General features: G+C 47.7%; 1 protein-coding gene across 4 annotated transcripts; it reads right to left on the bottom strand.

The window, feature by feature from the left end:
* Positions 1–1,919: 1,919 nt before the first annotated feature.
* On the bottom strand, positions 1,920–26,419 carry LOC123136028 (uncharacterized). 4 transcript variants are annotated; one of them, XM_044555311.1, is made up of 4 exons: positions 26,026–26,419; positions 3,520–4,647; positions 3,218–3,437; positions 1,920–2,448 (listed from the first exon to the last, which is right to left on the bottom strand). In XM_044555311.1, the coding sequence occupies exons 1-4, from the start codon at positions 26,386–26,388 to the stop codon at positions 2,144–2,146; spliced, it is 2,016 nt and encodes a 671-aa protein (XP_044411246.1). In that variant the 5' UTR covers positions 26,389–26,419; the 3' UTR covers positions 1,920–2,143. The 4 variants fall into 4 exon arrangements, 3 of the variants coding, with proteins under 3 accessions (XP_044411246.1, XP_044411247.1, XP_044411245.1); XR_006466494.1 differs by lacking the exon at positions 26,026–26,419 and adding an exon at positions 2,660–2,925 and having other exon boundaries at positions 2,354–2,448; positions 3,520–5,139; XM_044555312.1 differs by lacking the exon at positions 26,026–26,419 and having other exon boundaries at positions 1,920–2,925; positions 3,520–5,139.
* Between the last annotated feature and the right edge of the window lie 651 nt (positions 26,420–27,070).

The following is a 27,070-nucleotide window of genomic DNA, read 5'->3' as shown; positions in this document are numbered from 1 at the left end:
CTTTAAGTGTATTTCTTTGTATCTTTGAATGCTTGTTTGTCATGTTTTACTTACGCGGGTGTCATCCATAGTAGGACTATTTGTTGAAATTAGCATTGGCTGAGACGTGCATTGCACGTGCAAACTTACTAGTAGGTTTAAATGCATTGCCATCAAGTGCTCTGCATCGGCGTCAAGTGGCGCAACTCGATGTGCAGTACATGACAAAGTTTTCCCTGCAGTAAAATAAAGATATTGGTCAAAGTACGTGACAAAGTTTTTTCTGCAGTAAAAAATAGATATTGGTAAAAAATACATGACGAAGTTTCTTCTGCAGTCAAGAATACATCAACAAGTACTGCAATTCAGATTCCTGCCGCATCATAATTTCAGATAACCAAGAAACACATGGACCAATTATCAATTGTAAAATAGTAGGACATACACTCTTTGCATGGTCAAGAATAGAAAAATTTAAACAAACAAAGAAGGCATGAGTATCTCTCAAGAGCACATGAGTGGGCTTTGGCACTATTCAAATTTCATGTGTCGGACGACTGCTACATGCTGACCAGTATAAGAGCTCCAAAACTCCAGTCAATAATGGCACAAAAGTAGGTAAATATAAGATGGACCACCATCTGAAAAAGAAGACTCGGTAATCATGCTACGGTAAAATGAGTAATCAACTTGGTAACTCTACTAAATGCACTTATGTACACTGAAGAAAACAGAGTAAGGGCAGTTCTTTGTGAACTAATGAAAACAGAGTCAGGGCAGTTCCCCCTTCATATTTCAGTTCTCTGCGCACTAGAGAAAAACTACCATTGAAAATTTCAGCTTCAGCTTTGTGTCAGCTTCAGTTTATACAACACGATGAAAACATCAGCTTCCGTTTTGTTCTTCTCGAAACAATGCAGCCGACTGTCAGAGTGTGTGCCACTTTCTGTAAGACGAAACATCACAATGACACAAAAGTGCAGCCAAACATCAAAGGAAAAACCCAGCAGAAACACTAAAGCACCGCCTTTCAGCTAACATAATCAACGGAAACATGTATTTCCCGCAATGAGATGAAATTAACAGAAACATGGAAGTAATAACAGGATGACGCTCCATTCTTGAAGTGTATTGTGAATGAAAGAATCATGCAATCTAAAATGTGAATATTGGTGGATTATTAATCTGTACATGTATTAAAATTAACAAAATCATGAATTAATTGAAACATGTATTCCCGCAGTGAAATGAATTTAACATAATCATGAATTAACAAAAACATGTATTGAATGAAAGAATCATGCAATACAGAAACATGCCATCCAGGTGTGAATTATTCTTGAATCTGTACATGCGTTCGTCAGTGTGTGCAGCATGGAAGGCATCATCATGGAGAAGCAAAAATGGCGGGTGGAAGAGGAGGATGATCTCCTGGTCGTCGTCACCGGAAGGTATGAGAATCTTGGAGGCAGAGGCAAGATCCGGGGAGGAGGATGACGACCCTGGTCCCATCGCCGTAACCAGAGGGGCGGAGCGTTCGAGGGAGGAGCGCAGGGGCGTCGCAATCGACGGACAGAGGAGGCCAGAGCACTGAACGAAAGCCTTGCAGTCGAGCACTGAACGAAAGCCTTGCAGTCGTCACCACGGCCCGTGGTTTCTCCGCCCGGGGAATAGGCAGGGATCCCGAGGCCTTAATGGTAGACTTCGTTGGCTGTAAGTTTGTGTGTAGCGCATCGGCTGGAGGGATATAGGGCAAGGAATAAAAATCCTTTCACCCAGGAAGAAGAATAGAAGACCCTATATATTTACAGCTTGCCTGCAATATACAGCCCAGCCCATGAAAAGATTTTTCTTACCCAGCTAGATTCGGCCGCAAACCAATTTTCTTCAGGCTTAGTACATCTCAAAGCAGCACAACCAAATTTGACAACAAAGATGCATGATTGCTAACCAAAGCAGTTCTAAATTAGTTTAGAGCGTATAAACTGCAATTACACAATCAGCTGGCACATTCAAATGCCGTTACCAACACACATCATTGGATATATTCTAACAGTACGACTTAACCACTTGTTAAATTTCATGAGCACCATCCCAACTCCTAGGACAACACAAACTTTAACTTGTCTTGCATTGGCACAGTATTTTCCAATGCCACAACACCTTACAGATAGCGACAAAGTGGTGCCAATAACATAGCTTCTTCCACCTTCAAGGAACTCACATTATCAAACTTATTCCTGTGCCCATCCACCCCATCGTAGAGGATATCTTCTTTCTCCTTGCAATGAACATTCTCCGCCATGAGACGTCTATGGCTGATGATTCTCAAGGTTGCTTCCTCGCGCTGACAGGGGTCTTTTTCGCGGGCCAGCATCTCAAACGCCGAATCACGGCCACGGAAGTTTATCGCAACTGGATGCACAATTCTAGTCCCCATGGCTTCGCAGTAAACACACCGAATTTGTGCTGCCAACACATGAGGTAATTAATATGTATTGAATGTTAATGCATAAAACTGTGTGCGCGTAAAAACACATCAAAAATGAAATGTCCTGCGGCTTATAAGTTCCATAGTGCATGGAGCCATAGAATGCTGACATAAACCATGTGTAATGTGTAAATAAAGGGTGAATGGATGACCGTCCTAGTTGATTGTAAACCATTATTAGTTTCTTGCCTGGGAAATGAGCACGATGGTGAAGGGATCATCAAGCTACATGCTGATCACTATAGCAGGCTGCTTGATCGAAATGTTCGACTTCATTAACATATCAACATGGAGATATTCAAGTATATGCATTCGACTTCTGTTTCCTTTTTCATCACTTCCTTTTCTTCAACAATTTTATTTTTCACTCCAGATACGAGGGTTCAGGCTGGCGGAGTAACAAAACACAATCTAGTGGTATGTTGTGGTAAAGATGCACCATGGTGGTTCAGACCCTGTATATAGCATATACACCAAGATATACTGACTAGATAAGACATGTGAAAAACGTTGGCATATACAGCAAAATATACTGACTACTCCCTCCGTTCCTAAATATAAGTCTTTTTAGAGATTCTACTATGGACTACATACAGAGCAAAATGAGTGAATCTACACTCCAAGGTATGTCTATATACATCCGTATGTATTCCATACTAATATCTTTAAAAAGACTTATATTTAGGAACGGAGGGAGTACATAAGATACTTGAAAAATATTTGCATAGGGTTGGTTATACAGCGTACCAGCACATGGCAGAGGCAGAGCCACAGGGCAACAGAAGGAATCATATGTGCCATCGCTTTGAATTTCAGCAAAAAACAATGTTGGTTTTCCACCACAGGGGCTTTTGGGAGTAGCCAGGAAGTTGACGTGAAAGCGGCCACGGTCATGAGGAGGCCATTGAGCAGGACCGCCAACCCGCTCATTCACACCACAAATCGTATGAAGCTCGTACCTGGGATCCTGTAAGTCGACACATTTGGTGAGCATAGGCCCGTGGATGAGAAATGTTAGCAATAAACAACAATAAGCAGAGCAAACCTACCCCATTTGGCATCTGTTCATATTTATTCAACAAAATATTGACCCCCTTGGAGACTACTGTATACAGATCCGCTAGGTCCACAAGGGGGTAAGATTTGAGGGGGAGTGGAGGAAGTGCCATCTCAGAGTCATGATCATAGGGGGATTCCGGAGATAGCAACCTGGCAAGCTGCTGAACATCTTGAGTGGAGAGCTTGTGAGAGTCCCGACGCAGCAAAGACAAGGCAGTCTCCAGCACCTCCTTACACGAAGTGAGAAACTTTACTTGAGCGTCTGGGTTGGGGTGACAGGCTGCGGTGGCAGCTGCCAGGAAGGCTTCTTTGGGACCGGTGTCCGGGTGGCATTGAACTTGACCATAGGGAAGGTGGGAATCAGGATCAAGGAAGGGATCAGCGCGCGCCAGGTTGCCATCTGCCTGGAGCAGGAGGCACACAGCTTGATGGAAATTAATGCCATGGTAACGCGTGCATAGGAAGGAGGCCAGACCGTACAAGGAGCGGTTCGCCACTCGGTGGAGGCTCCGCGTGCCAATCGCATTCAGCTCGAGTTTCATGGAAGGTGGGAACGCGGTGTGGTACCAGATGGTGTTGATGATGATGTTGGAGACGGGGTCAAGGGGGCCGTAGCAGTGGCCAGCCTTGATCAGGCTGCGGTGGAAGCAAGAGCCTGCTGGCAGCCGAGCGAGGGCCTCGAGATAGTACCCGTGGATTGTGTCCTGGAGCGTCCGGCTGCACAAGTGAGTGTGCGGTTGTTGCAAGCTTCGGGGACGGCGGCGAACAGAAGCTTCTGCGAGCATCCACGCACGCCGCACAGCTAATTCACTGGCCGGCGGTCCCTCGGTAACCATAAAGGCGAGCTGCCTGATGACCTGCGAGATGCGGCTTGGTTCCTGGATCATCTCAAGCAGGCCCAGGGCGTCTTCCATGCAATTGCAGATCTTTTGCCAGGCGTAGACTAGGCGCTTGGGGTCAGGGTGCCTAGCGGCCAGCCCGGCGCACTTGAGGGCCATGTTGATGAGGGCAGGCTCGGCCTCGGAGTTGCCGAATCCCTTGATGCCGTGGTCCGACACGATGATGCAGGCAGCGATGAGGACGTCGGCCTTGGCGACGCGCAGGTAGCGCACGGCCAGGCCCTCCGCGAGGTTGGGGAACATGCGGGTGAGGAAGACCACCAGGCCGTCAAGCGAACGGCGCCGCAGGTCCTCCTGTAGCACAACCTCGCCCTCGCGTTTGCGCTCACCTTTGCAGGAGTCGGTGATACTGTTGATGACGATGTTGGAGACCGGGTCGAGGAGGCCGACGCAGAGGCCGTGCGCCTGCACGCGGCGGCGGCGGCTGTCGAGCCGCCTCCGCGCCTTGCGGTAGAAGGAGCCGATCTTCTTCAGCAGATAAGATCTGGAATTGGATTCTTCGTCGGGCAAAGGGTAGTCAGATATGATTTTCGGCCGGCAGATCCGGATACCCGGAACGCTGGGGTTGGGCACCAGCGCCATCGCCGGCGGCCAAAAAGAGACAGAGGGGGATTGGATTGGCTGTGGATTGGTCCGGTGGCGGCGGCGCGAGGCAAGGGGATAAGAGGAAGAGTATCTTACCTCCTCGTTTATCTTGAGGAGGACTGGAGGAGTAGTCCTCGTTTATCTCTCTTTCCCCGAACCGCCCCTGGGTTTTTTTTTTTGAAGCAACCGCCCCTGGGTTTGGTTGGGTACAAATACGGCCCTGTTTGGTTCATAAGTCCTAGGACTTTTAACTTATAAGTTTCAAGTCCTTAAAAAGTCCCTACCTGTTTGGTTTCTGGGACTTATAAATTCCTATAAGACTATATTACAACTATAAGTCCTTATAAGTTCCTTCTTAAGAGTCTTATTTCTTATTTCATGAGTCTCAAATGCCCAGTTTAAGTCCCTATAAAACACCCTCGGTTAAAGGCATCAGCGCAAACAGCCAAATCCTAATCCGTGTTGGACCGGCCCGTTTACCATTCTGTTTTCTGTTCTTAAAAACCTACGCCTTGACGGGATTCGACCCCTCGATCTCTAGTTCATTGTTAACCTAATAGCCAACTAGTCCACCTACCTCACGTGATTTGTTTCATTCTTTTTCTTCTTTCTCCTTTTTTTAATTTTCTTTCTCTTTTTTCCGTTTTCTTTATTTTTTCAAGATGCGTGAACTTTTCTTATCAGAATCGATCAACATTTTTTTTCAGAGTCCAAATTTTTTTTTTCAAAATTGATGAAATTTTTATGAAAATCTGTGAATATTTTTATAGTCGATGAAAATTTTTAAAATTTGTAATTTTTTAGCAGAAGCACTGAAATTTTTACAAATTCGTGAACTTTTTTTTATCAAAATCGATGAACTTTTTTCAACTCTGTGAGCTTTTTCAAAACTCGGTGAACTTTTCTCAAATTCATGAACTTCTTTTTATCAAAATCGATGAGCTTTTTTCAAATCTTTGTTTATTTTTAAATCTGGTGAACTTTTTTAAAATTATTATCTTTTTTAAAATTAATGAACTTATTTTTTTTGTTTTTGCGAACATTTCTTTGAAAAACCATGATATTTTATTTAAAATTGATGAACTTTTTTAAAATTTATGAATTCTTGTTCAAATTTATGTTTCCTTTTTAAAAAAGATTTGTACTGGGACTGAAACATCTTTCAAATAAAACAGTTTTGGGATAGATTACAGCGAAGTTATAGTGGTGAAGTGGTAGTAAGATCAATATGTTATTTATGGCACCTGGGTTTGATACGTCTCCAACATATCTATAATTTTTTATTGTTCATGCTATATATCTATCTTGAATGTTTTATATGCATTACTGTACTATTTTATATCATTTTTTAGGACTAACCTATTAACCTAGTTCCCAGTGTCAGTTGTTTTTTCCTTGTTTTTGACTTTTTTAGAAAGGAATATTGAAACGGAATAAAACTTTCGCGATAATTTTTCTTGGACCAAAAGACACCTATCAAACTTGGGAAGGGGGCCAGAAGAGTCCCGAGGGCATCACAAGCCAGGGGGGCGCCGGGGCGTCCCCTGGCTTGTGGGTCCCTCGGGAGTCCACCGACCTCCGTCTCAGCTCTATAAATCCTAAAATATTCCCAAACCACCAGAAGCCTCCACAAAAATACTTTTCCGCCGCCGCAAGCTTCTGTTCTTGTGAGATCCCATCTTGGGACCTTTTCCAGCGATCTGCCAGAGGGGGATTCGATCACGGAGGGCTTCTACATCAACCCTATTGCCCTCCCGATGATATGTGAGTAGTTTACCACAGACCTACGGGTCCATAGCTAATAGCTAGATGGCTTCTTCTCTCTCTCTTTGATCTTTAATACCATGTTCTCCGCGTTGTTCGTGGAGATCTATTCGATGTAATCTTCTTTTTCGGTGTGCTTGTTGAGATCTGATGAATTGTGGATTTATGATCAGATTATCTATGAATATTATTGGAGTCTTTTTTGAATTCTTATATGCATGATTTGATATATCTTCGTATTTCTCTTCGAATTATTGGTTTGGTTTGGTCAACTAGATTGGTTTTTCTTGCAACGGGAGAGGTGCTTAGTTTTGGGTTCAATCTTGCGGTGTCCTCACCCAGTGACATAGTAGGGGTAGCGAGGCACGTATTGAATTGTTGCCATTAAGGATAAAAAGATGGGGTTTATATCATATTACTTGAGTTTATTCCTCTACATCATGTCATCTTGCTTAAGGCGTTACTTCCGTTCTTATGAAATTAATACTCTAGATGCATTCTGGATAGCGGTCGATGTGTGGAGTAATAGTAGTAGATGCAGGTAGGAGTCGGTCTACTTGTCACAGACATGATGCCTATATTCATGATCATTGCCTTAGATATCGTCATAACTTTGCGCTTTTCTATCATGCACCCAAGGACACATGTATAATTTTTCTAGCCATTTTGGTGAACTGGAGCATGTATTTGTAGTTCAGATTCTAATTATGGACATTAAATGCCTAGGAAACTCAATTAGTGTATAAAAAGGCCAAACGAACCCTGAATAAGTTTAAATTTCAGCGCAGATATCCTGTCGTTCCATGTTGCCCGTAGAAGAAAATACAAGGGGAAAAGAGGCAATGATTATCGTTTCGCCCACAAGGGGGACACGTTTCCCTATCGGAACCACGAGTCTTCTTTGAGAGAAGCTCCAGTTTGTAAGAGGCTTGTAATAAAACTTGCGCCAAAATGGACAAAAAAAAGTCCTCGACATATATGTGCCATGTCGTGACACCATGCCAAGTTTCATGATTTTTTGGCAAGTTTTGGATTTACGGGGATTTAAAAACCGAGATTCTTCTCACGAAATGTTTTCAAATAGCACACGGATCACTCACGAAAGTCGTGTGCCTACCAAACTATGGCCGTTGCCCCCTCCCCCTACTATGCGCGCGATCTGAGTCGTGTGTTCTGATTGGCCAGAACTCAAACCCCATGGATCGTATGTCTGCACCGTTGGATGCTCCCAGATTGAACGACAATCTTCAGCCCTTTCGACAGCACATGAAGTATATGGGTAAGCACTGTGCGCATGCGTTGTGCTAGCTCACGCTTCCTTCTCTACTAAGTTTTCTATATTAATGTTGTTATATATCCAAACAGGCTACTGTTTCCCGTCACTCCTCTCATTGGTTTCCTGCCTTTTCTCCCATCGTTTTCCCGCTACCAGTGTCAGTGCTCATTGAAGGCTGGGTGGCGACACACTGGCCATGTAAATATCGCACATTGTTTCTAAAAGCACAAATGTGTGTGATAGGAGGGAGTAGGTCCCATAGGGTGACCAGCGTGAAACGCCTTAAAGGCAAGGAGGCAATTCCTATCAGCAAGGTGCGGCTTCCCATCCGCTAGCCTAGTCGAATAGAATGCAGAAGTTAAGCGTGCTCGGGTTGCAGTAGTCCAAGGATGGGTGACTTGATGGGAAGTTACATATCTCAAGCTTCATTTAAATGCTATGACACGGTCATTATAGAGATAAAGAGATAAATATCTCTATAGTGACATGTCATGGCGATTATATAAACCTTGGGATCCTTGTTTTGCTAATTTGTAGACTATGTTTTTATTGATTATTTTTTGCTCTGAAAAATTAAAGAACGATTGACTCTATGGTGACCTATCATGACGATTATATAAACCTTTTTTAGGTCGCATGCAGGATATAGGGGGTAGGGTGTTCTGATCAAGCATGTCTCCCTTGTGCGGTTTATAAACGTTGCACATATCTGTGGGCTCCCCGAGGTATATATATTATCCTTTACCGACAATGAGAGGGGCCCACACAATCTATCCCTTTGACCCAACAACGAGAAAGGTTTGACCATGATGGTTTCCTATTACTATGTGTGCCATGTTAGACCAAATAAAGTTTGAGCGCATGCGTTGGACGACACCCCCCTCCCCCCCGCCGCCTCGAAGTTGGGAAACCGACATCGTACGGATTGAACCAGTCTTGGGGTCGGGTACGTGATACGTCTCCGTCGTATCTACTTTTCCAAACACTTTTGCCCTTGTTTTAGACTCTAACTTGTATGATTTGAATGGGACTAACCCGGACTGACGTTGTTTTCAGCAGAATTGCCATGGTGTTGTTTTTTGTGCAGAAAATAAAAGTTCTCGGAATGTCCTGAAACTCCACGGAACACCTTAGAAAAAATAAAGAAAAATCCTCGCAAAAGATGAAGACCAGGGGGCCCACACCCTGCTCACGTGGGTGGGAGCGCTCCCCCTGGGTGCGCCGCCCCTACCTTGTGGGCCCCCTGGTGGCCCTCCGACGCCAACTCCAACTCCATATATTGGCTTTCGGGGAGAAAAAAATCAGAGAGAAGAAATCATCGCGTTTTACGATACGGAGCCGCCGCCAAGCCCTAATCTCTCTTGGGAGGGCTGATCTGGAGTCTGTTTCGGGCTTCAGAGAGGGGGATTCGTCGCCGTCGTCATCATCAACCATCCACTGTGACGCCCCCGATTCAATCGTACACTAATCATGCACGCAAATGTGTACGATCAAGATCAGGGACTCACGGGAAGATATCACAACACAACTCTACAAATAAAATAAGTCATACAAGCATCATAATACAAGCCAGGGGCCTCGAGGGCTCGAATACAAGTGCTCGATCATAGACGAGTCAGCGGAAGCAACAATATCTGAGTACAGACATAAGTTAAACAAGTTGCCATAAGATGGCTAGCACAAACTGGGATACAGATCGAAAGAGGCGCAGGCCTCCTGCCTGGGATCCTCCTAAACTACTCCAGGTCGTCGTCAGCGGGCAGCACGTAGTAGTAGGCACCTCCGGTGTAGTAGGGGTCGTCGTCGACGGTGGCGTCTGGCTCCTGGACTCCAGCATCTGGTTGCGACAACCAGAAAGAAAGGAAAAGGGAAAAAAAAGGGGGAGAAAGCAACCGTGAGTACTCATCCAAAGTACTCGCAAGCAAGGAACTACACTACATATGCATGGGTATATGTGTAAAGGGCCATATCAATGGACTGAACTGCAGAATGCCAGAATAAGAGGGGGATAGCTAGTCTTATCGAAGACTACGCTTCTGTTCACCTCCGTCTTGCATCAAGTATAAGAGAGTAGATTGAAGTCCTCCAAGTAGCATCTCCAAATCGCATCTCATAGCATAATCCTACCCGGCGATCCCCTCCTCATATCCCTGAGGTAGAGCGACCACCGGTTGTATCTGGCACTTGGAAGGGTGTGTTTTATTAAGTATCCGGTTCTAGTTGTCATAAGGTCAAGGTACAACTCCAAGTCGTCCTGTTACCGAAGATCACGGCTATTCGAATAGATTAACTTCCCTGCAGGGGTGCACCACATAACCCAACACGCTCGATCCCATTTGGCCGGACACACTTTCCTGGGTCATGCCCGGCCGCGGAAGATCAACACGTCGCAGCCCCACCTAGGCAAAACAGAGAGGCCAGCACGCCGGTCTAAACCTAAGCGCACAGGGGTCTGGGCCCATCGCCCATAGCACACCTGCACGTTGCGAGGGCGGTCGGAAGCAGAACTAGCCCCCTTAATACAAGAGCAGGCTTACGTTCCAATCCGGCGCGCGCCGCTCCGTCGCTGACGTCTGAAGTGCTTCAGCTGATACCACGACGTCGGGATACCCATAACTACTCCCGCATAGATGGTTAGTGCGTATAGGCTCGTAGCCAACTCAAATCAAATACCAAGATCTCGTTAAGCGTGTTAAGTGTCCGCGAACGCCGAACAGGGCCAGGCCCACCTCTCTCCTAGGCGGTCTCAACCTGCCCTGTCGCTCCGCCTCAAAGATCCACACAGAGGGCCGTCGGGACAAAGGTCCTTTCAGCCCCCAATCCGTGAATCACTCGCGGGTACTCTTCGAGCTGACCCGACTTTAGTCACCATCTGCATAGTATGTATGTATGTATAGTATATACCCGTGATCACCTGCCGAGTGATCACGGCCCAATAGTATAGCAAGGCAGACTGACAAGAATGTAGGGCCAATGATGATAAACTAGCATCCTATACTAAGCATTTAGGATTGCAGGTAAGGTATCAACAGGTGTAGCAACAATGTCAGGCTATGCATCAGAATAGGACCAACGGAAAGCAGTAACAGGCTACACTACTCTAATGCAAGCAGTATAGAGAGTAGAATAGGCGATATCTGGTGATCAAAGGGGGGGGGCTTGCCTGGTTGCTCTGGCAAGAGAGAGGGGTCGTCAACTCCGTAGTCGAACTGGGCAGCAGCAGCGTCGGTCTCGTAGTCTACCGGAGAGAAGAGGGGGAAGAAACAATGAATACAATGCAAACAAATGCATATCGATGCATGACATGACAAGTAACAATGCTAGGTGTGCCCAATCGCGGTAGTAGGTGATACCGACGAAGGGGGAAAACATCCGGGAAAGTATTCCCGGTGTTTCGCGTTTTCGGACCGGTGAACCGGAGGGGGAAAGTTGCGTGTTCGGTATGCTAGGGGTGTGTGGCGGACGAACGGGCTGCGTATCCGGATTCGTCTCGTCGTTCTGAGCAACTTTCATGTAGAAAGTACTTTCATCCGAGTTACGGATTAAAAGATATGATTTTCTAAAGATTATAATAATTTCTGAAATTTAATTAATTAATTATTTAATTCGAAAATGAATTTATGACGTCAGCATGACATAAGAGTGACGTCAGCAGCCAGCAGTTCGGTTGACTAGTCAAATTGACATGGGGGACCCACCTGTCATAGACAGTGGGTTAAACAGGGTTCAAACTAATCTAAATTCAGTTATTAAACTACTGGGCCCACCTGTCATCGTCTAATTTAGGTTAACTAAACTAATTTAATTAATTCCTGTTAATTAGGGGGGTGGGCCCCACTGGTCAGTGGCTGGGGGTTGCCAAGTCAGTAGGGTTGACTGGTCAACCCAGTCAACTGGGGCCCGTGGGGCCCGTTGGCAGTGACCCTGGTGGTAGCCCCAGGTCAGCCACGTCGGATGCCGGCGCCGGAGTTGGCTTTGGCAAGCCAAAACACGGCGGAGGACGCCGGCGAGCTTCGGGATTCCGCCACGGTGGCCCAAAACGGGCGTGGCTACTCCCGTTCGAAAGCTAACGACGTCGCGCGTCGCATGGGGCTACGGGTTGGTCTCGGGGATGACCGGAACCACGCCGGCGAGCAGCGGAGGCGGCGACTCGTACGGGTGGATGTCGGAGACGGCGGAACAACGGGCTACAGAGCAAAAGAAGAGGCTAGGCAGGCTCTACGTGCGGGGGCGAGCTAAACGGGCACTGGAGCGGGACCATTTGGTCGCCGGAAGCTCGTCGGCGATGAGCTCCCGCAGTGATGGGTTCGGGCACGTACGAGGCGGTGATTACGAGCACGTTGGGGCGAGGAGAAGAGAGCGGAGAGGAAGGAGAGCTCACCGTGGAGCACACAAGAAGGCTCGGTGGCGGTTTAGGAGCTGCAGGGGGCGGCGCCGGAGACGAAGAAGATCGATGGCAGCCGGAGAAGGGGACGAAGGGGATCCGATGCTGCAGCGCCTCCGAGCTCCAGCTGAGGCCTCCGGTAGGCGAGGAAGGTGACGGAGGCGTCGACGGACACGCAGGCGCGGCGAGGCGGCGACTGTGGCCGTGCGATTCACGGCGGCGAGGCCATGGCGGCGCTCGGTTGCGTGGTGGGGGAAGGAGGGGGAGATGGATCTGGATGGGAGAGGGAGAGGCGCAAGGACCGAGGGGAGAGTGGGGGCGAGTGGGAGGAGAGACCGAGGGGCGCGGCGTCGGCGTCATTATCCCCACGCCTCGCCGCCGGCGAGGTGGGTTCGGCTGGGACGCGCCCTGTTCCGACCCGGGTCGGGGGAACAGGGGAAGGGGACGCGGTGCGGGGGCTGGGCTGGCTGGTCCAGGGGGCTTCCCCCCCCCCTTTTGTTTTTTTTCTTTTGTAATCTCTTTCTTTTATTTATTTCCCTTTCTGTTTTATTTAGTTTTAGGGCATTTAGGCATTTTATAAAATGGTGTTTGCTTCACCATAATTACCAGTGCAATATTTGGCAACCCCCGAACATTTTCGCTTTGCCTTTTGAAAACTTAGGGTGTTTGTCACTAATTCATATTTTGAATTTGCAATGATTTTGAACTACCACTTGATTAGCAACAGTAACACGGATGACATGGCATCATTAAAAGAGTTTTACTGTAGCCTAATTATCCGGGCGTTACAAATCTCCTCCACTACAAGAAATCTCGTCCCGAGATTTAGGAGGTAGAAGGAAACAGTGCGGGGTATTCATCACGCAGGCGATCCTCACATTCCCAAGTGGCTTCATCTTCAGAATGGTGCGACCACTGGACTTTGAGGAACTTGATCGCCTTCTGGCGGGTGCGGCGTTCAGCTTGGTCGAGAATGCGGACCGGATGCTCTTTATAGGAGAGGTCCTGTTGCAATTCGAGCACTTCATGATCCACTGCTCGGATTGGGTCCTTGAAGCAGCGGCGGAGCTGTGATACATGGAACACATCGTGAACCTGAGAAAGGTTCGGCGGAAGCTCCAGTTGATATGCCACTTTTCCACGCCTCTCGAGAATAGTGAATGGGCCAATATAGCGAGGAGCTAGCTTGCCCTTGATCCCAAAGCGGTGAGCACCCTTCATTGGTCTAACTCGAAGATAGGCCTTTTCGCCAGGTTGATAGACCATGTCTTTATGATGACGGTCATAATTACTCTTTTGGCGTGACTGAGCAGTCTTGAGATTCTCGCGAATAATGCGGACTTGCTCTTCGGCATGTTGGATAATATCCGGACCCAAGAGTGGACGTTCCCCAGTTTCTGACCAGTTCAGAGGGGTTCGGCACTTTCGTCCATATAACACTTCGAAGGGGGCCATCTTCAGACTAGCTTGATAGCTATTATTATAAGAGAACTCAGCATATGGGAGAGATTCCTCCCATTTCTTGCCGAAGGATATAACACAAGCTCGAAGCATGTCTTCGAGAACTTGGTTGACACGTTCAACTTGCCCTTGTGACTGAGGATGAAAAGCAGTGCTGAAAGACAGATGAGTGCCCATAGCTTCTTGGAAACTTGCCCAGAATCTTGAAGTGAATAAGCTGCCACGGTCTAAACTGATTACCAATGGAATACCGTGGAGCGAGACAATTCTGGTCATGTAGAGAGTTGCAAGCTGACTAGCAGTGATCGTTTCTTTGACCGCCAGAAAATGTGCAACCTTAGAAAGTCGGTCTATGACGACAAGAATAGCATCATTACCCTTTTGCGATTTGGGAAATCCAGTAACGAAGTCCATCTCGACGTGGTCCCATTTCCATTCAGGAATAGATATAGGTTGCAGAGTTCCAGCAGGCCTTTGATGTTCTACTTTGATACGACGGCAAACGTCACATTCAGCAACATAACGAGCAATGTCTTGCTTCATGTTAGACCACCAGAATCTCTGACGAATGTCTTGATACATCTTCGTACTACCAGGATGGATACATAGAGGCGTATCATGAGCTTCTTTCATAACCTCCTGAGTCATATTCAGGTTTTCCTTCTTACACGGCACCACTAGGCGGCCTTTGAAGTACAAGGCGCCATCATCGGCAATAGTGAAGGATGAGGAACTTCCTTCTTTGAGGTCTTTCTTAATCTTGTAGACTTCAGAGTCAAATCCCTGCATTGTCTTTATGGTGCCCACGAGATCGGGTTCAACAGCCAGGGTATAGAGGGAACCCTGGGAAACAACACGGAGATTCATCTTGCGGAACTCCGGAGGAGGGGGAGCGAGAGCACCCGGAGGAACAATATGGAGGTTCAGCTTTCTGAATTCTTCAACGAGTGAGGGCTGAACTTTGTGAACCTGGAGGTAGTTGCAGTAAGACTTGCGGCTCAAGGCATCAGCCATTACATTAGCCTTGCCTGGGGTATAGGAAATACCCAAATCAAAGTCTGCAACAGTCTCCATCCATCTCTGCTGACGGAGGTTCAGGTCTGGCTGAGTAAATAGATACTTCAGACTTTGGTGGTCAGTGAAGATCTCGCAACGATTACCGAGTAGGTAATGTCGCCACTGTTTTAGTGCATGAATGACAGCAGCAAGTTCGAGGTCGTGAACTGGGTAGTTCTCTTCGTGAGGGCGCAATTGACGAGAGGCATAAGCAACCACTTTGCGCTCTTGCATTAGGACACAACCTAATCCTTGACGGGAAGCGTCGCAGTAAATGACGAAGTCCTTCTTAGTATCAGGTGGAGCTAGTACTGGGGCAGAAGTCAACTTGTCCTTGAGTGCCTGGAAGCTTTCCTGACATTTGTCTGTCCACTGGAACTTGACGCCCTTATGCAATAGGTTAGTCAGAGGCCTGGCAATCTTGGAGAAGTTCTCGACGAATCGACGGCAGTAGCTGGCGAGACCGAGAAAACTTCTGACTTGCTTAACGTTCTTCGGAGGAGTCCAATCGAGAATAGCCTGAACTCGTTCAGGGTTGACGGCAATGCCATCCTTAGAGATGACATGCCCGAGATAGGTTACTTCGGGAAGCCAGAATTCACATTTGGAGAATTTGGCATAAAGTTGATGCTCTCGTAGCTTTTCCAGCACGAGGCGAAGATGTTCAGCATGTTCCTCTTCGTTCTTGGAAAATACCAGAATATCATCCAGATAAACCACGACGAACTTGTCGAGGTAATCCATGAATATATAGTTCATCAGGCGAGAGAAGGTGGCTGGAGCATTGGTTAAGCCGAAAGACATGACGGTGTACTCGTAAGATCCGTATCGAGTCACGAAATGCGGTCTTGGGGATATCTTCCTCACGAACACGGATCTGGTGGTAACCCAACCTCAAGTCGAGTTTAGAGAACACTGATGATCCAGCCAATTGATCATACAGATCATTGATCCGAGGAAGAGGATACTTATTCTGAATGGTAGCTTGATTTATAGGACGGTAGTCTTGGACCAATCGGTTTGTCCCATCTTTCTTCTTGACAAAGAGAGAAGGTGCTCCCCAAGGAGAGCAACTTGGGCGAATGAAACCACTTCGAAGAGATTTATCGATTTCCTCCTTAAGCTCAAGGAGTTCATGCGGCGGCATCTTGTAGGGTCGCTTGGCTATAGGAGTGGTGCCTGGTTTCAAGTCGATGACGAATTCGACAGCTCTAGCAGGGGGAATCCCTGGGAGTTCTTCAGGAAAGACGTCTAAGAATTCACGCACGACGGGAATGTTTTCAATGCCCTCAAGTGGTGCAGCGTTCAATGCGTTTAAGGCATAAAGTCTGGCCTCGGCATTCCGAACCAGATGAGCATCGTAGCTAATTATTTCATCAGAAGGGTGTAGTAGATGGACGGTCTTGGTGGCGCAAACGATAGAAGCGGTATGCGCCTTTAACCAATCCATTCCCAGAATGAGATCAATGCTACAGGACTTCAGTACGATGGGAGAGACAAGGAATTCCAGTCCTTCGATTTCAACGGGGACGTCCTTGCAAATCATGGAGGTTCGACATTGGCCCGTAGGGGTGTGTACTAATAGTGAAGCATTCATGTCTTCACTTTTAATGCCATGCATGAATGCGAAATCTTCAGACATGAATGAATGCGATGCACCAGTATCAAATAAAACGGATGCTGGTACTGAATTTACGAGGAGTGTACCCATCACAGTAGCAGGCTGGTCTTGAGCTTCATTCAGATCAACGTGGTTGGCATGAACACGGCCATAAGACTTGGCATTGTTATTGCGGGTCTGGTTGTTTCCACGGCCAGTAGCTGGAAGGGCCAGTTGATTCTGATTCTGAAAGCAATCCCTAGCACGGTGACCTGGTTGACCACACTTGTAGCACATGCCATTATTGGGAGTGGGAACAGGAGCTTGGGGTGGCAGAGCTGGAAGCCTTGGCTGCCTAGTTGGAGCAGTAGGCAGACGAGGTGCAGCGTAAGACTGCCTTGGGGCTGGTGCATTTGGACGGTACATGCTGTTCGGGATCCATATCTTACGCTTCTGCGAGGGCGGGCCCGAAGATGAGCCCGTGTCATGGTTGCGCCTTTGAGAGCTCTGGTGTTCTTGCAGACCAGTCTCGACATTGATGGCCTTGTTCACCAAGGTGGCGAAATCGGCAAAGTCATGCACTAGAAGTGTGAGCTTGATGTCAGCTTGAAGGCCTTCACGGAACTTCTCCTGTCTACGAGCATCAGTTGCAATTTCTTCTTCAGCATAGCGGGATAAGTCCAGAAACTCCCGCTGATAAGCTTCAACAGTCTTGTTGCCTTGGGTGAGGTTGCGAAACTCACGCTTCTTCCTGTCCATGATTCCCTGAGGAATGAAGCGGGCACGGAAGGCAGCCTGAAAGTCTGGCCAGGAGATGATTGTCCCAACTGGCAGAGTACGCCTGTGGCTGTCCCACCATTGAGCTGCGGGTCCCTTCAGGAAGAAGGAAGCAAAAGTGACATAGCTGGCAGGGGCTACATCAGCAGACTCCATCTCATAGGTGATGTCACGGAGCCAGTCATCAGCATCCAGCGGCTGGGTTGAGCTGCGGTACACACTTGGATTGAGGCGTATGAAATCCTGCAGAGTTGTTGTGTTTGGATGCTGGTTCATATTGGGGCGAGGAAACTGAGCCATCACGTTTTCCATGAACTGGCGATTCATCTCAAGCTGTTGGATCATACCAGCCATGTACTCAGGCGGTGGTGGGAAGTTGCCACCACGACCACGACCAGCTGGTCTAACCATCCTGCTAATATATAACAGGGGTAGTTCAGTATTGAGAAATTTGCATAGACAAGAGTCATTCATGATGAAACATGCATAATGAAAGGAGCACGACAGATACCACATAGATAGTCGGCATAACTTACAAAAGGGGTCGGACATAGAGTTCAGTACACAGAGTTCAGTACATAGATTAAGTCATCATAGGCGGCACGCAGGCTCGCGAGTGCATCTAAGACTAATGAGCAAGACTACATCAGTCCCAGGAGGTACTGTGAAGGTAGCTGTAACCTGACAGCTGGTAGTGAGGCAACGGATAGTCCTCCACGTCAGTGGCCTGGGGGCCGCGGATACTCTGGTGTAGAACCCGACGCTCAGGTGGCAGAAGAGGACCAAGTGCGGGAGAGTAGCCTCCCACCTCTGGCCATCCGACACCGTGGGGCATCACGGTCCTGGCTGGGTAGATCGCAGAACGCGGCAGCTGTCCAGACCGGACAAAGGGGTGCAACCGCGTCAGAGCCCTGTAAAGGTGCTGACGAGTGGTGTACAACTCGTGGCGAAGAGCTCTGTTAGCTCGGTCCAGCCCATCAGCATGCAGAACCAGGCGCTGATGGTGGAAAGGCTCTCGGGTGACGGTGGAGTAGGCGGCAGTGTAGTATCCCTCCGCACCAACGTCAGATGCGATAGGAATGTGCCTGAAAGGGGAAGTGTCCAATGCCTGATACTCTCCACGAAGACGTGTCAGAGCAGCATGAGCAGCATCGTGGACTGCCATCTCGATGGTCACTCCAACACCATGAGCGGTGTGCAGCACGGTAGTGGACTCATACTCCCGAGAGTAGAGGTGGACGATGGCACGGTACTGCTCCTGGTTAAAGTCCTGGTACTCCTCGTAGACGGTGTACTCAGGGTGCCAGCGATAACCCAGATAGGTCATCATATCAGCTAGCACAGCAGGTGATCCTGAGGCACCAATGGCCGCAGTGTGGCGCACGACCTGCCTCGCAGGTTCCATCTGAAAACAAAGATGTTTCAATGGAGTCAAATGACAACACGGGCACTATTCAAAATGCTATCCTGCAGAATAACTATGGCTTATCCAACTTTGGGGTGAACGTGGTAACGGGATCCTAATGTCAGAGTTAGTAAATTCGTTTAACCCGAGTAGAAAAGAGTTCAGAGTCCCAGAGTAAAGGTCGAGGAGTAAAAGATCCTAGTACCACCCAATGGCGACGTGGGCCCGTAAGGCACACAGCCAAGTTAGTAAAAGTTTTTGTAATGACTAGACTCGACTTCGGCCAAGGAGTGTGGAAGGGGGATTCCTACAGGCAGTCGGCTCTGATACCAACTTGTGACGCCCCCGATTCAATCGTACACTAATCATGCACGCAAATGTGTACGATCAAGATCAGGGACTCACGGGAAGATATCACAACACAACTCTAAAAATAAAATAAGTCATACAAGCATCATAATACAAGCCAGGGGCCTCGAGGGCTCGAATACAAGTGCTCGATCATAGACGAGTCAGCGGAAGCAACAATATCTGAGTACAGACATAAGTTAAACAAGTTGCCTTAAGAAGGCTAGCACAAACTGGGATACAGATCGAAAGAGGCGCAGGCCTCCTGCCTGGGATCCTCCTAAACTACTCCAGGTCGTCGTCAGCGGGCAGCACGTAGTAGTAGGCACCTCCGGTGTAGTAGGGGTCGTCGTCGACGGTGGCGTCTGGCTCCTGGACTCCAGCATCTGGTTGCGACAACCAGAAAGAAAGGAAAGGGGAAAAAAGGGGGGAGAAAGCAACCGTGAGTACTCATCCAAAGTACTCGCAAGCAAGGAACTACACTACATATGCATGGGTATATGTGTAAGGAGGCCATATCAGTGGACTGAACTGCAGAATGCCAGAATAAGAGGGGGATAGCTAGTCCTTATCGAAGACTACGCTTCTGGTCAGCCTCCGTCTTGCATCAAGTAGAAGAGAGTAGATTGAAGTCCTCCAAGTAGCATCTCCAAATAGCATCTCATAGCATAATCCTACCCGGCGATCCCCTCCTCATATCCCTGAGGTAGAGCGACCACCGGTTGTATCTGGCACTTGGAAGGGTGTGTTTTATTAAGTATCCGGTTCTAGTTGTCATAAGGTCAAGGTACAACTCCAAGTCGTCCTGTTACCGAAGATCACGGCTATTCGAATAGATTAACTTCCCTGCAGGGGTGCACCACATAACCCAACACGCTCGATCCCATTTGGCCGGACACACTTTCCTGGGTCATGCCCGGCCGCGGAAGATCAACACGTCGCAGCCCCACCTAGGCAAAACAGAGAGGCCAGCACGCCGGTCTAAACCTAAGCGCACAGGGGTCTGGGCCCATCGCCCATAGCACACCTGCACGCTGCGAGGGCGGCCGGAAGCAGAACTAGCCCCCTTAATACAAGAGCAGGCTTACGTTCCAATCCGGCGCGCGCCGCTCCGTCGCTGACGTCTGAAGTGCTTCGGCTGATACCACGACGTCGGGATACCCATAACTACTCCCGCGTAGATGGTTAGTGCGTATAGGCTCGTAGCCAACTCAGATCAAATACCAAGATCTCGTTAAGCGTGTTAAGTATCCGCGAACGCCGAACAGGGCCAGGCCCACCTCTCTCCTAGGCGGTCTCAACCTGCCCTGTCGCTCCGCCTCAAAGATCCACACAGAGGGCCGTCGGGACAAAGGTCCTTTCAGCCCCCAATCCGTGAATCACTCGCGGGTACTCTTCGAGCTGACCCGACTTTAGTCACCATCTGTATAGTATGTATGTATGTATAGTATATACCCGTGATCACCTCCCGAGTGATCACGGCCCAATAGTATAGCAAGGCAGACTGACAAGAATGTAGGGCCAATGATGATAAACTAGCATCCTATACTAAGCATTTAGGATTGCAGGTAAGGTATCAACAGGTGTAGCAACAATGTCAGGCTATGCATCAGAATAGGATCAACGGAAAGCAGTAACAGGCTACACTACTCTAATGCAAGCAGTATAGAGAGTAGAATAGGCGATATCTGGTGATCAAAGGGGGGGGCTTGCCTGGTTGCTCTGGCAAGAGAGAGGGGTCGTCAACTCCGTAGTCGAACTGGGCAGCAGCAGCGTCGGTCTCGTAGTCTACCGGAGAGAAGAGGGGGAAGAAACAATGAATACAATGCAAACAAATGCATATCGATGCATGACATGACAAGTAACAATGCTAGGTGTGCCCAATCGCGGTAGTAGGTGATACCGACGAAGGGGGAAAACATCCGGGAAAGTATTCCCGGTGTTTCGCGTTTTCGGACCGGTGAACCGGAGGGGGAAAGTTGCATGTTCGGTATGCTAGGGGTGTGTGGCGGACGAACGGGCTGCGTATCCGGATTCGTCTCGTCGTTCTGAGCAACTTTCATGTAGAAAGTATTTTCATCCGAGTTACGGATTAAAAGATATGATTTTCTAAAGATTATAATAATTTCTGAAATTTAATTAATTAATTATTTAATTCGAAAATGAATTTATGACGTCAGCATGACATAAGAGTGACGTCAGCAGCCAGCAGTTCGGTTGACTAGTCAAATTGACATGGGGGACCCACCTGTCATAGACAGTGGGTTAAACAGGGTTCAAACTAATCTAAATTCAGTTATTAAACTACTGGGCCCACCTGTCATTGTCTAATTTAGGTTAACTAAACTAATTTAATTAATTCCTGTTAATTAGGGGGGTGGGCCCCACTGGTCAGTGGCTGGGGGTTGCCAAGTCAGCAGGGTTGACTGGTCAACCCAGTCAACTGGGGCCCGTGGGGCCCGTTGGCAGTGACCCTGGTGGTAGCCCCAGGTCAGCCACGTCGGATGCCGGCGCCGGAGTTGGCTTTGGCAAGCCAAAACACGGCGGAGGACGCTGGCGAGCTTCGGGATTCCGCCACGGTGGCCCAAAACGGGCGTGGCTACTCCCGTTCGAAAGCTAACGACGTCGCGCGTCGCATGGGGCTACGGGTTGGTCTCGGGGATGACCAGAACCACGCCGGCGAGCAGCGGAGGCGGCGACTCGTACGGGTGGATGTCGGAGACGGCGGAACAGCGGGCTACGGAGCAAAAGAAGAGGCTAGGCAGGCTCTACGTGCGGGGGCGAGCTAAACGGGCACTGGAGCGGGACCATTTGGTCGCCGGAAGCTCGTCGGCGATGAGCTCCCGCGGTGATGGGTTCGGGCACGTACGAGGCGGTGATTACGAGCACGTTGGGGCGAGGAGAAGAGAGCGGAGAGGAAGGAGAGCTCACCGTGGAGCACACAAGAAGGCTCGGTGGCGGTTTAGGAGCTGCAGGGGGCGGCGCCGGAGACGAAGAAGATCGATGGCAGCCGGAGAAGGGGACGAAGGGGATCCGATGCTGCAGCGCCTCCGAGCTCCAGCTGAGGCCTCCGGTAGGCGAGGAAGGTGACGGAGGCGTCGACGGACACGCAGGCACGGCGAGGCGGCGACTGTGGCCGTGCGATTCACGGCGGCGAGGCCATGGTGGCGCTCGGTTGCGTGGTGGGGGAAGGATGGGAGAGGGAGAGGCGCAAGGACCGAGGGGAGAGTGGGGGCGAGTGGGAGGAGAGACCGAGGGGCGCGGCGTCGGCGTCCTTATCCCCACGCCTCGCCGCCGGCGAGGTGGGTTCGGCTGGGACGCGCCCTGTTCCGACCCGGGTCGGGGGAACAGGGGAAGGGGACGCGGTGCGGGGGCTGGGCCGGCTGGGCCGGCCAGTCTGGCTGCGGGCCAGGGGGTTGGCGACGGCCGTGCGGGTGGGTTGGGCTGGCTGGTCCAGGGGGCTTCCCCCCCCCTTTTGTTTTTTTTCTTTTGTAATCTCTTTCTTTTATTTATTTCCCTTTCTGTTTTATTTAGTTTTAGGGCATTTAGGCATTTTATAAAATGGTGTTTGCTTCACCATAATTACCAGTGCAATATTTGGCAACCCCCGAACATTTTCGCTTTGCCTTTTGAAAACTTAGGGTGTTTGTCACTAATTCATATTTTGAATTTGCAATGATTTTGAACTACCACTTGATTAGCAACAGTAACACGGATGACATGGCATCATTAAAAGAGTTTTACTGTAGCCTAATTATCCGGGCGTTACATCCACCATCACCAATTTCATGATGCTCACCGCCGTGTGTGAGTAATTGCATCGTAGACTTGCTGGACGGTGATGGGTTGGATGAGATTTATCATGTAATCGAGTTAGTTTTGTTAGGGTTTGATCCCTAGTATCCATTATGTTCTGAGATTGATGTTGCTATGACTTTGCTATGCTTAATGCTTGTCACTAGGGCCCGAGTGCCATGATTTCAGATCTGAACCTATTATGTTTTCATGAATATATGTGTGTTCTAGATCCTATCTTGCAAGTCTATAGTCACCTACTATGTGTTATGATCCGGCAACCCCGAAGTGACAATAATCGGGACCACTCCCGGTGATGACCATAGTTTGAGGAGTTCATGTATTCACTATGTGCTAATGCTTTGTTCCGGTTCTCTATTAAAAGGAGGCCTTAATATCCCTTAGTTTCCAATAGGACCCCGCTGCCACGGGAGGGTAGGACAAAAGATGTCATGCAAGTTCTTTTCCATAAGCACGTATGACTATATACGGAATACATGCCTACATTACATTGATGAACTGGAGCTAGTTCTGTGTCACCCTATGTTATAACTGTTACATGACGAACCACATCCAGCATAATTATCCATCACTAATCCAGTGCCTACGAGTTTTCCATATACTGGTTTACACTTATTTACTTTTCCGTTGCTACTGTTACAATCACTACAAAATACCAAAAACATTACTTTTACTGTCTTTACTCTTGTTACCGTTACCACTACTATCATATTACTTTGCTACTAAACACTTTGCTGCAGATACTAAGTTTCCAGGTGTGGTTGAATTGACAACTCAGCTGCTAATACTGGAGAATATTCTTTGGCTCCCCTTGTGTCGAATCAATATATTTGGGTTGAATACTCTAGCCTCGAAAACTGTTGCATCCCCTATACTTGTGGGTTATCAAGACTATTTTCTGGCGCCGTTGCCGGGGAGCATAGCTCTATTCTTTGAGTCACTTGGGATTTATATCTGCTGGACACTATGAAGAACTTGCAAGATGATCGAACTACTATTTTGCCCTCAACTATGAGGGGAGGTAAGGAACTGCCATCTAGCCTTGCACTAGATTCTCCTTCTGTTATGAGTAAGTTTGCGGCACCTAAACCTACTACTGCTATTGATTCTAATATGTCGCACGTTATTGATGATGCCACTTCTGCTATGCATGATACTTATGATGAAACTACTTCTATGCTTGATACTACTGTGCCACTTGGTGAATATCTTGATGAGCAAATTGCTAGGTCTAGAGAAAGAGAAATTATTGAACCTGAACACGATGATGTTAGTGATGATGAACCTATGCCTTCTATTCCTGAGGGTTATCTTTTTGATGCTGAATCTTCTGAAGCTATTCTTGCTTGCCAGGATAAACGTGAACGTAAGAGGTTGCTAATTAAATGGAGTAAAGAATCTTTTAGAGATAGGATGAGACCCGACCCTGCTTATGCTACTTCACCTATTAGTGTTCCTGATCAGGACTATTATGATTTTTCTGTTGATCCAGATATAATTACTTTGGTTTAATCTGATCCTTTTTATGGCTATGAGTCTGAAATTGTTGTGGCACATCTTACTAAGTTAAATGATCTAGCTGCCCTGTTTACTAATAATGAGAGATCGCGCTACCTTTATTTACTTAAGATATTTCCGTTCTCATTAAAGGGTGATGCTAAGATATGGTATAATTCTCTTGATCCTGGTTGTGTGCAAAGTCCCCAGGATATGATTTATTACTTCTCTGCAAAATATTTCCCCGCTCATAAGAAACAAGCTGCTTTGAGGGAAATATACAATTTTGTGCAAATTGAAGAAGAGAGTCTCCCACAAGCTTGGGGGAGGCTTCTCAAGTTACTTAATGCTTTGCCTGATCATCCTCTTAAGAAACCTAAAATATTTGATATCTTTTATAATGGACTAACTGATGCTTCCAGAGATTACCTGGATAGTTGTGCCGGTTCTCTTTTCAGGGAAAGAACACCGGATCATGCTGAAATTCTATTGAATAATATGTTGGCAAATGAAAATAATTGGGCACCTCCCGAGCTAACTCCTGAGCCAGTTCCAGAGCCAATTACTGAGCCTATTCCTAAACCAACTCCGAAGAAGAGAGGTGTTCTATTTCTCAGTCCCGAAGATATGCAAGAGGCAAAGAAATCTATGAAAGAAAAAGGTATTAAAGGTGAAGATGTTAAGAATTTACCTCCTATTGAAGAAATACATGGTCTTAATTTACCGCCTGTTGAAGAAGTATATGATCTCAATTACTTATTTAATGAAGAACCTCCCGATATCCTGACATAGGTAGTAAAGGTAAGTTCTCTCTATAGATATGATAAAGCTGAAGTGCCTCCTACTAAAATTGCTAGTCAGTGCTTGGATGAGTTTGATGACTTTATGTTTAAGCAAGATGACTTTAATGCTTATTTTGGTAGACAATTAAAACGGAATACCTTCATGATTAAACACTTGGGTGATTATATGACTGATATTAGAGGTGAACTTAAACTTGTTAGCAAACATGCTTCTATGGTTACTACTCAAGTAGAACAAGTACTTAAAGGTCAAAAAGAAGTGCTTGATTGTCACGACCGACTTTTTCAATAAATAAATATTGAGAAAAATCGATCTTTAAATCCCAGTATAGGAAAAAGTCATCCTTCTGGAGACAATGCTTGATAAACAGAGAATCAGTAGCATCAAATATATTACAGGGCTGAGCTGAGGCTGCTCAACAATTTATTACAAACTCGCCAATATCTTACATAAGGGCGGTTATGACACAGGGGTGTGGTGGCATACTACTAGCTCGAGGATAAGTGGTGGATGACTTGACTCCTAACTGGCAGCTAATCGAGCGTCGAGGTGAGGCTCGATGTATTTATTCTGGGATTGCGGAAGCGGATACTACAGTGATCAAAACAGGATCGCACGGGACTGACTGGTACTCCTCTAGGCGTCGGACTCGCTATCAAACTCTTCATCCATGAGATCGCCTTCATCAATATCTGGCCAAATCAACAAGCCAGGTGAGTACTTTGAAAGTACTCGCAAGGCAGTTCGGACAAAAGATATAATCAATGAATGCAGGCAGCGATGAGGACGTCGGCCTTGGCGACGCGCAGGTAGTGCACGGCCAGGCCCTCCGCGAGGTTGGGGAACATGCGGGTGAGGAAGACCACCAGGCCGTCAAGCGAACGGCGCCGCAGGTCCTCCTGTAGCACAACCTCGCCCTCGCGTTTGCGCTCACATTTGTAGGAGTCGGTGATACTGTTGATGACGATGTTGGAGACCGGGTCGAGGAGGCCGACGCAGAGGCCGTGCGCCTGCACGCGGCGGCGGTGGCTGTCGAGCCGCCTCCGCGCCTTGCGGTAGAAGGAGCCGATCTTCTTCAGCAGATAAGATCTGGAATTGGATTCTTCGTCGGGCAAAGGGTAGTCAGATATGATTTTCGGCCGGCAGATCCGGATACCCGGAACGCTGGGGTTGGGCACCAGCGCCATCGCCGGCGGCCAAAAAGAGACAGCGGGGGATTGGATTGGCTGTGGATTGGTCCGGTGGCGGCGGCACGAGGCAAGGGGATAAGAGGAAGAGTATCTTACCTCCTCATTTATCTTGAGGAGGACTGGAGGAGTAGTCCTCGTTTATCTCTCTTTCCCCGAACCGCCCCTGGGTTTTTTTTGAAGCAACCGCCCCTGGGTTTGGTTGGGTACAAATACGGCCCTGTTTGGTTCATAAGTCCTAGGACTTTTAACTTATAAGTTTCAAGTCCTTAAAAAGTCCCTACCTGTTTGGTTTCTGGGACTTATAAATTCCTATAAGACTATATTACAACTATAAGTCCTTATAAGTTCCTCCTTAAGAGTCTTATTTCTTATTTCATGAGTCTCAAATGCCCAGTTTAAGTCCCTATAAAACACCCTCGGTTAAAGGCATCAGCGCAAACAGCCAAATCCTAATCCGTGTTGGACCGGCCCATTTACCATTCTGTTTTCTGTTCTTAAAAACCTACGCCTTGACGGGATTCGACCCCTCGATCTCTAGTTCATTGTTAACCTAATAGCCAACTAGTCCACCTACCTCACGTGATTTGTTTCATTCTTTTTCTTCTTTCTCCTTTTTTTAATTTTCTTTCTCTTTTTTCCGTTTTCTTTATTTTTTCAAGATGCGTGAACTTTTCTTATC

Source organism: Triticum aestivum, chromosome 6B (genome assembly GCF_018294505.1).
Source record: "Triticum aestivum cultivar Chinese Spring chromosome 6B, IWGSC CS RefSeq v2.1, whole genome shotgun sequence".
Taxonomy (NCBI): Eukaryota; Viridiplantae; Streptophyta; class Magnoliopsida; order Poales; family Poaceae; genus Triticum; species Triticum aestivum.
The sequence above is the reverse complement of the archived record's forward strand: the minus strand, read 5'-3'. Positions and strand labels throughout refer to the sequence as shown.

Excerpts from the sequence above, each read along its gene's own strand:
- LOC123136028 (XM_044555311.1), bottom strand. The coding sequence starts at position 26,388 with ATGGCGCTGGTGCCCAACCCCAGCGTTCCGGGTATCCGGATCTGCCGG. Across the intron at positions 3,438-3,519 it reads ATGAACAGATGCCAAATGGG|GATCCCAGGTACGAGCTTCA; the intron begins GTAGGTTTGCTC and ends GTCGACTTACAG. Across the intron at positions 2,449-3,217 it reads TCTGCCTCTGCCATGTGCTG|CACAAATTCGGTGTGTTTAC; the intron begins GTACGCTGTATA and ends ATGTGTTGGCAG.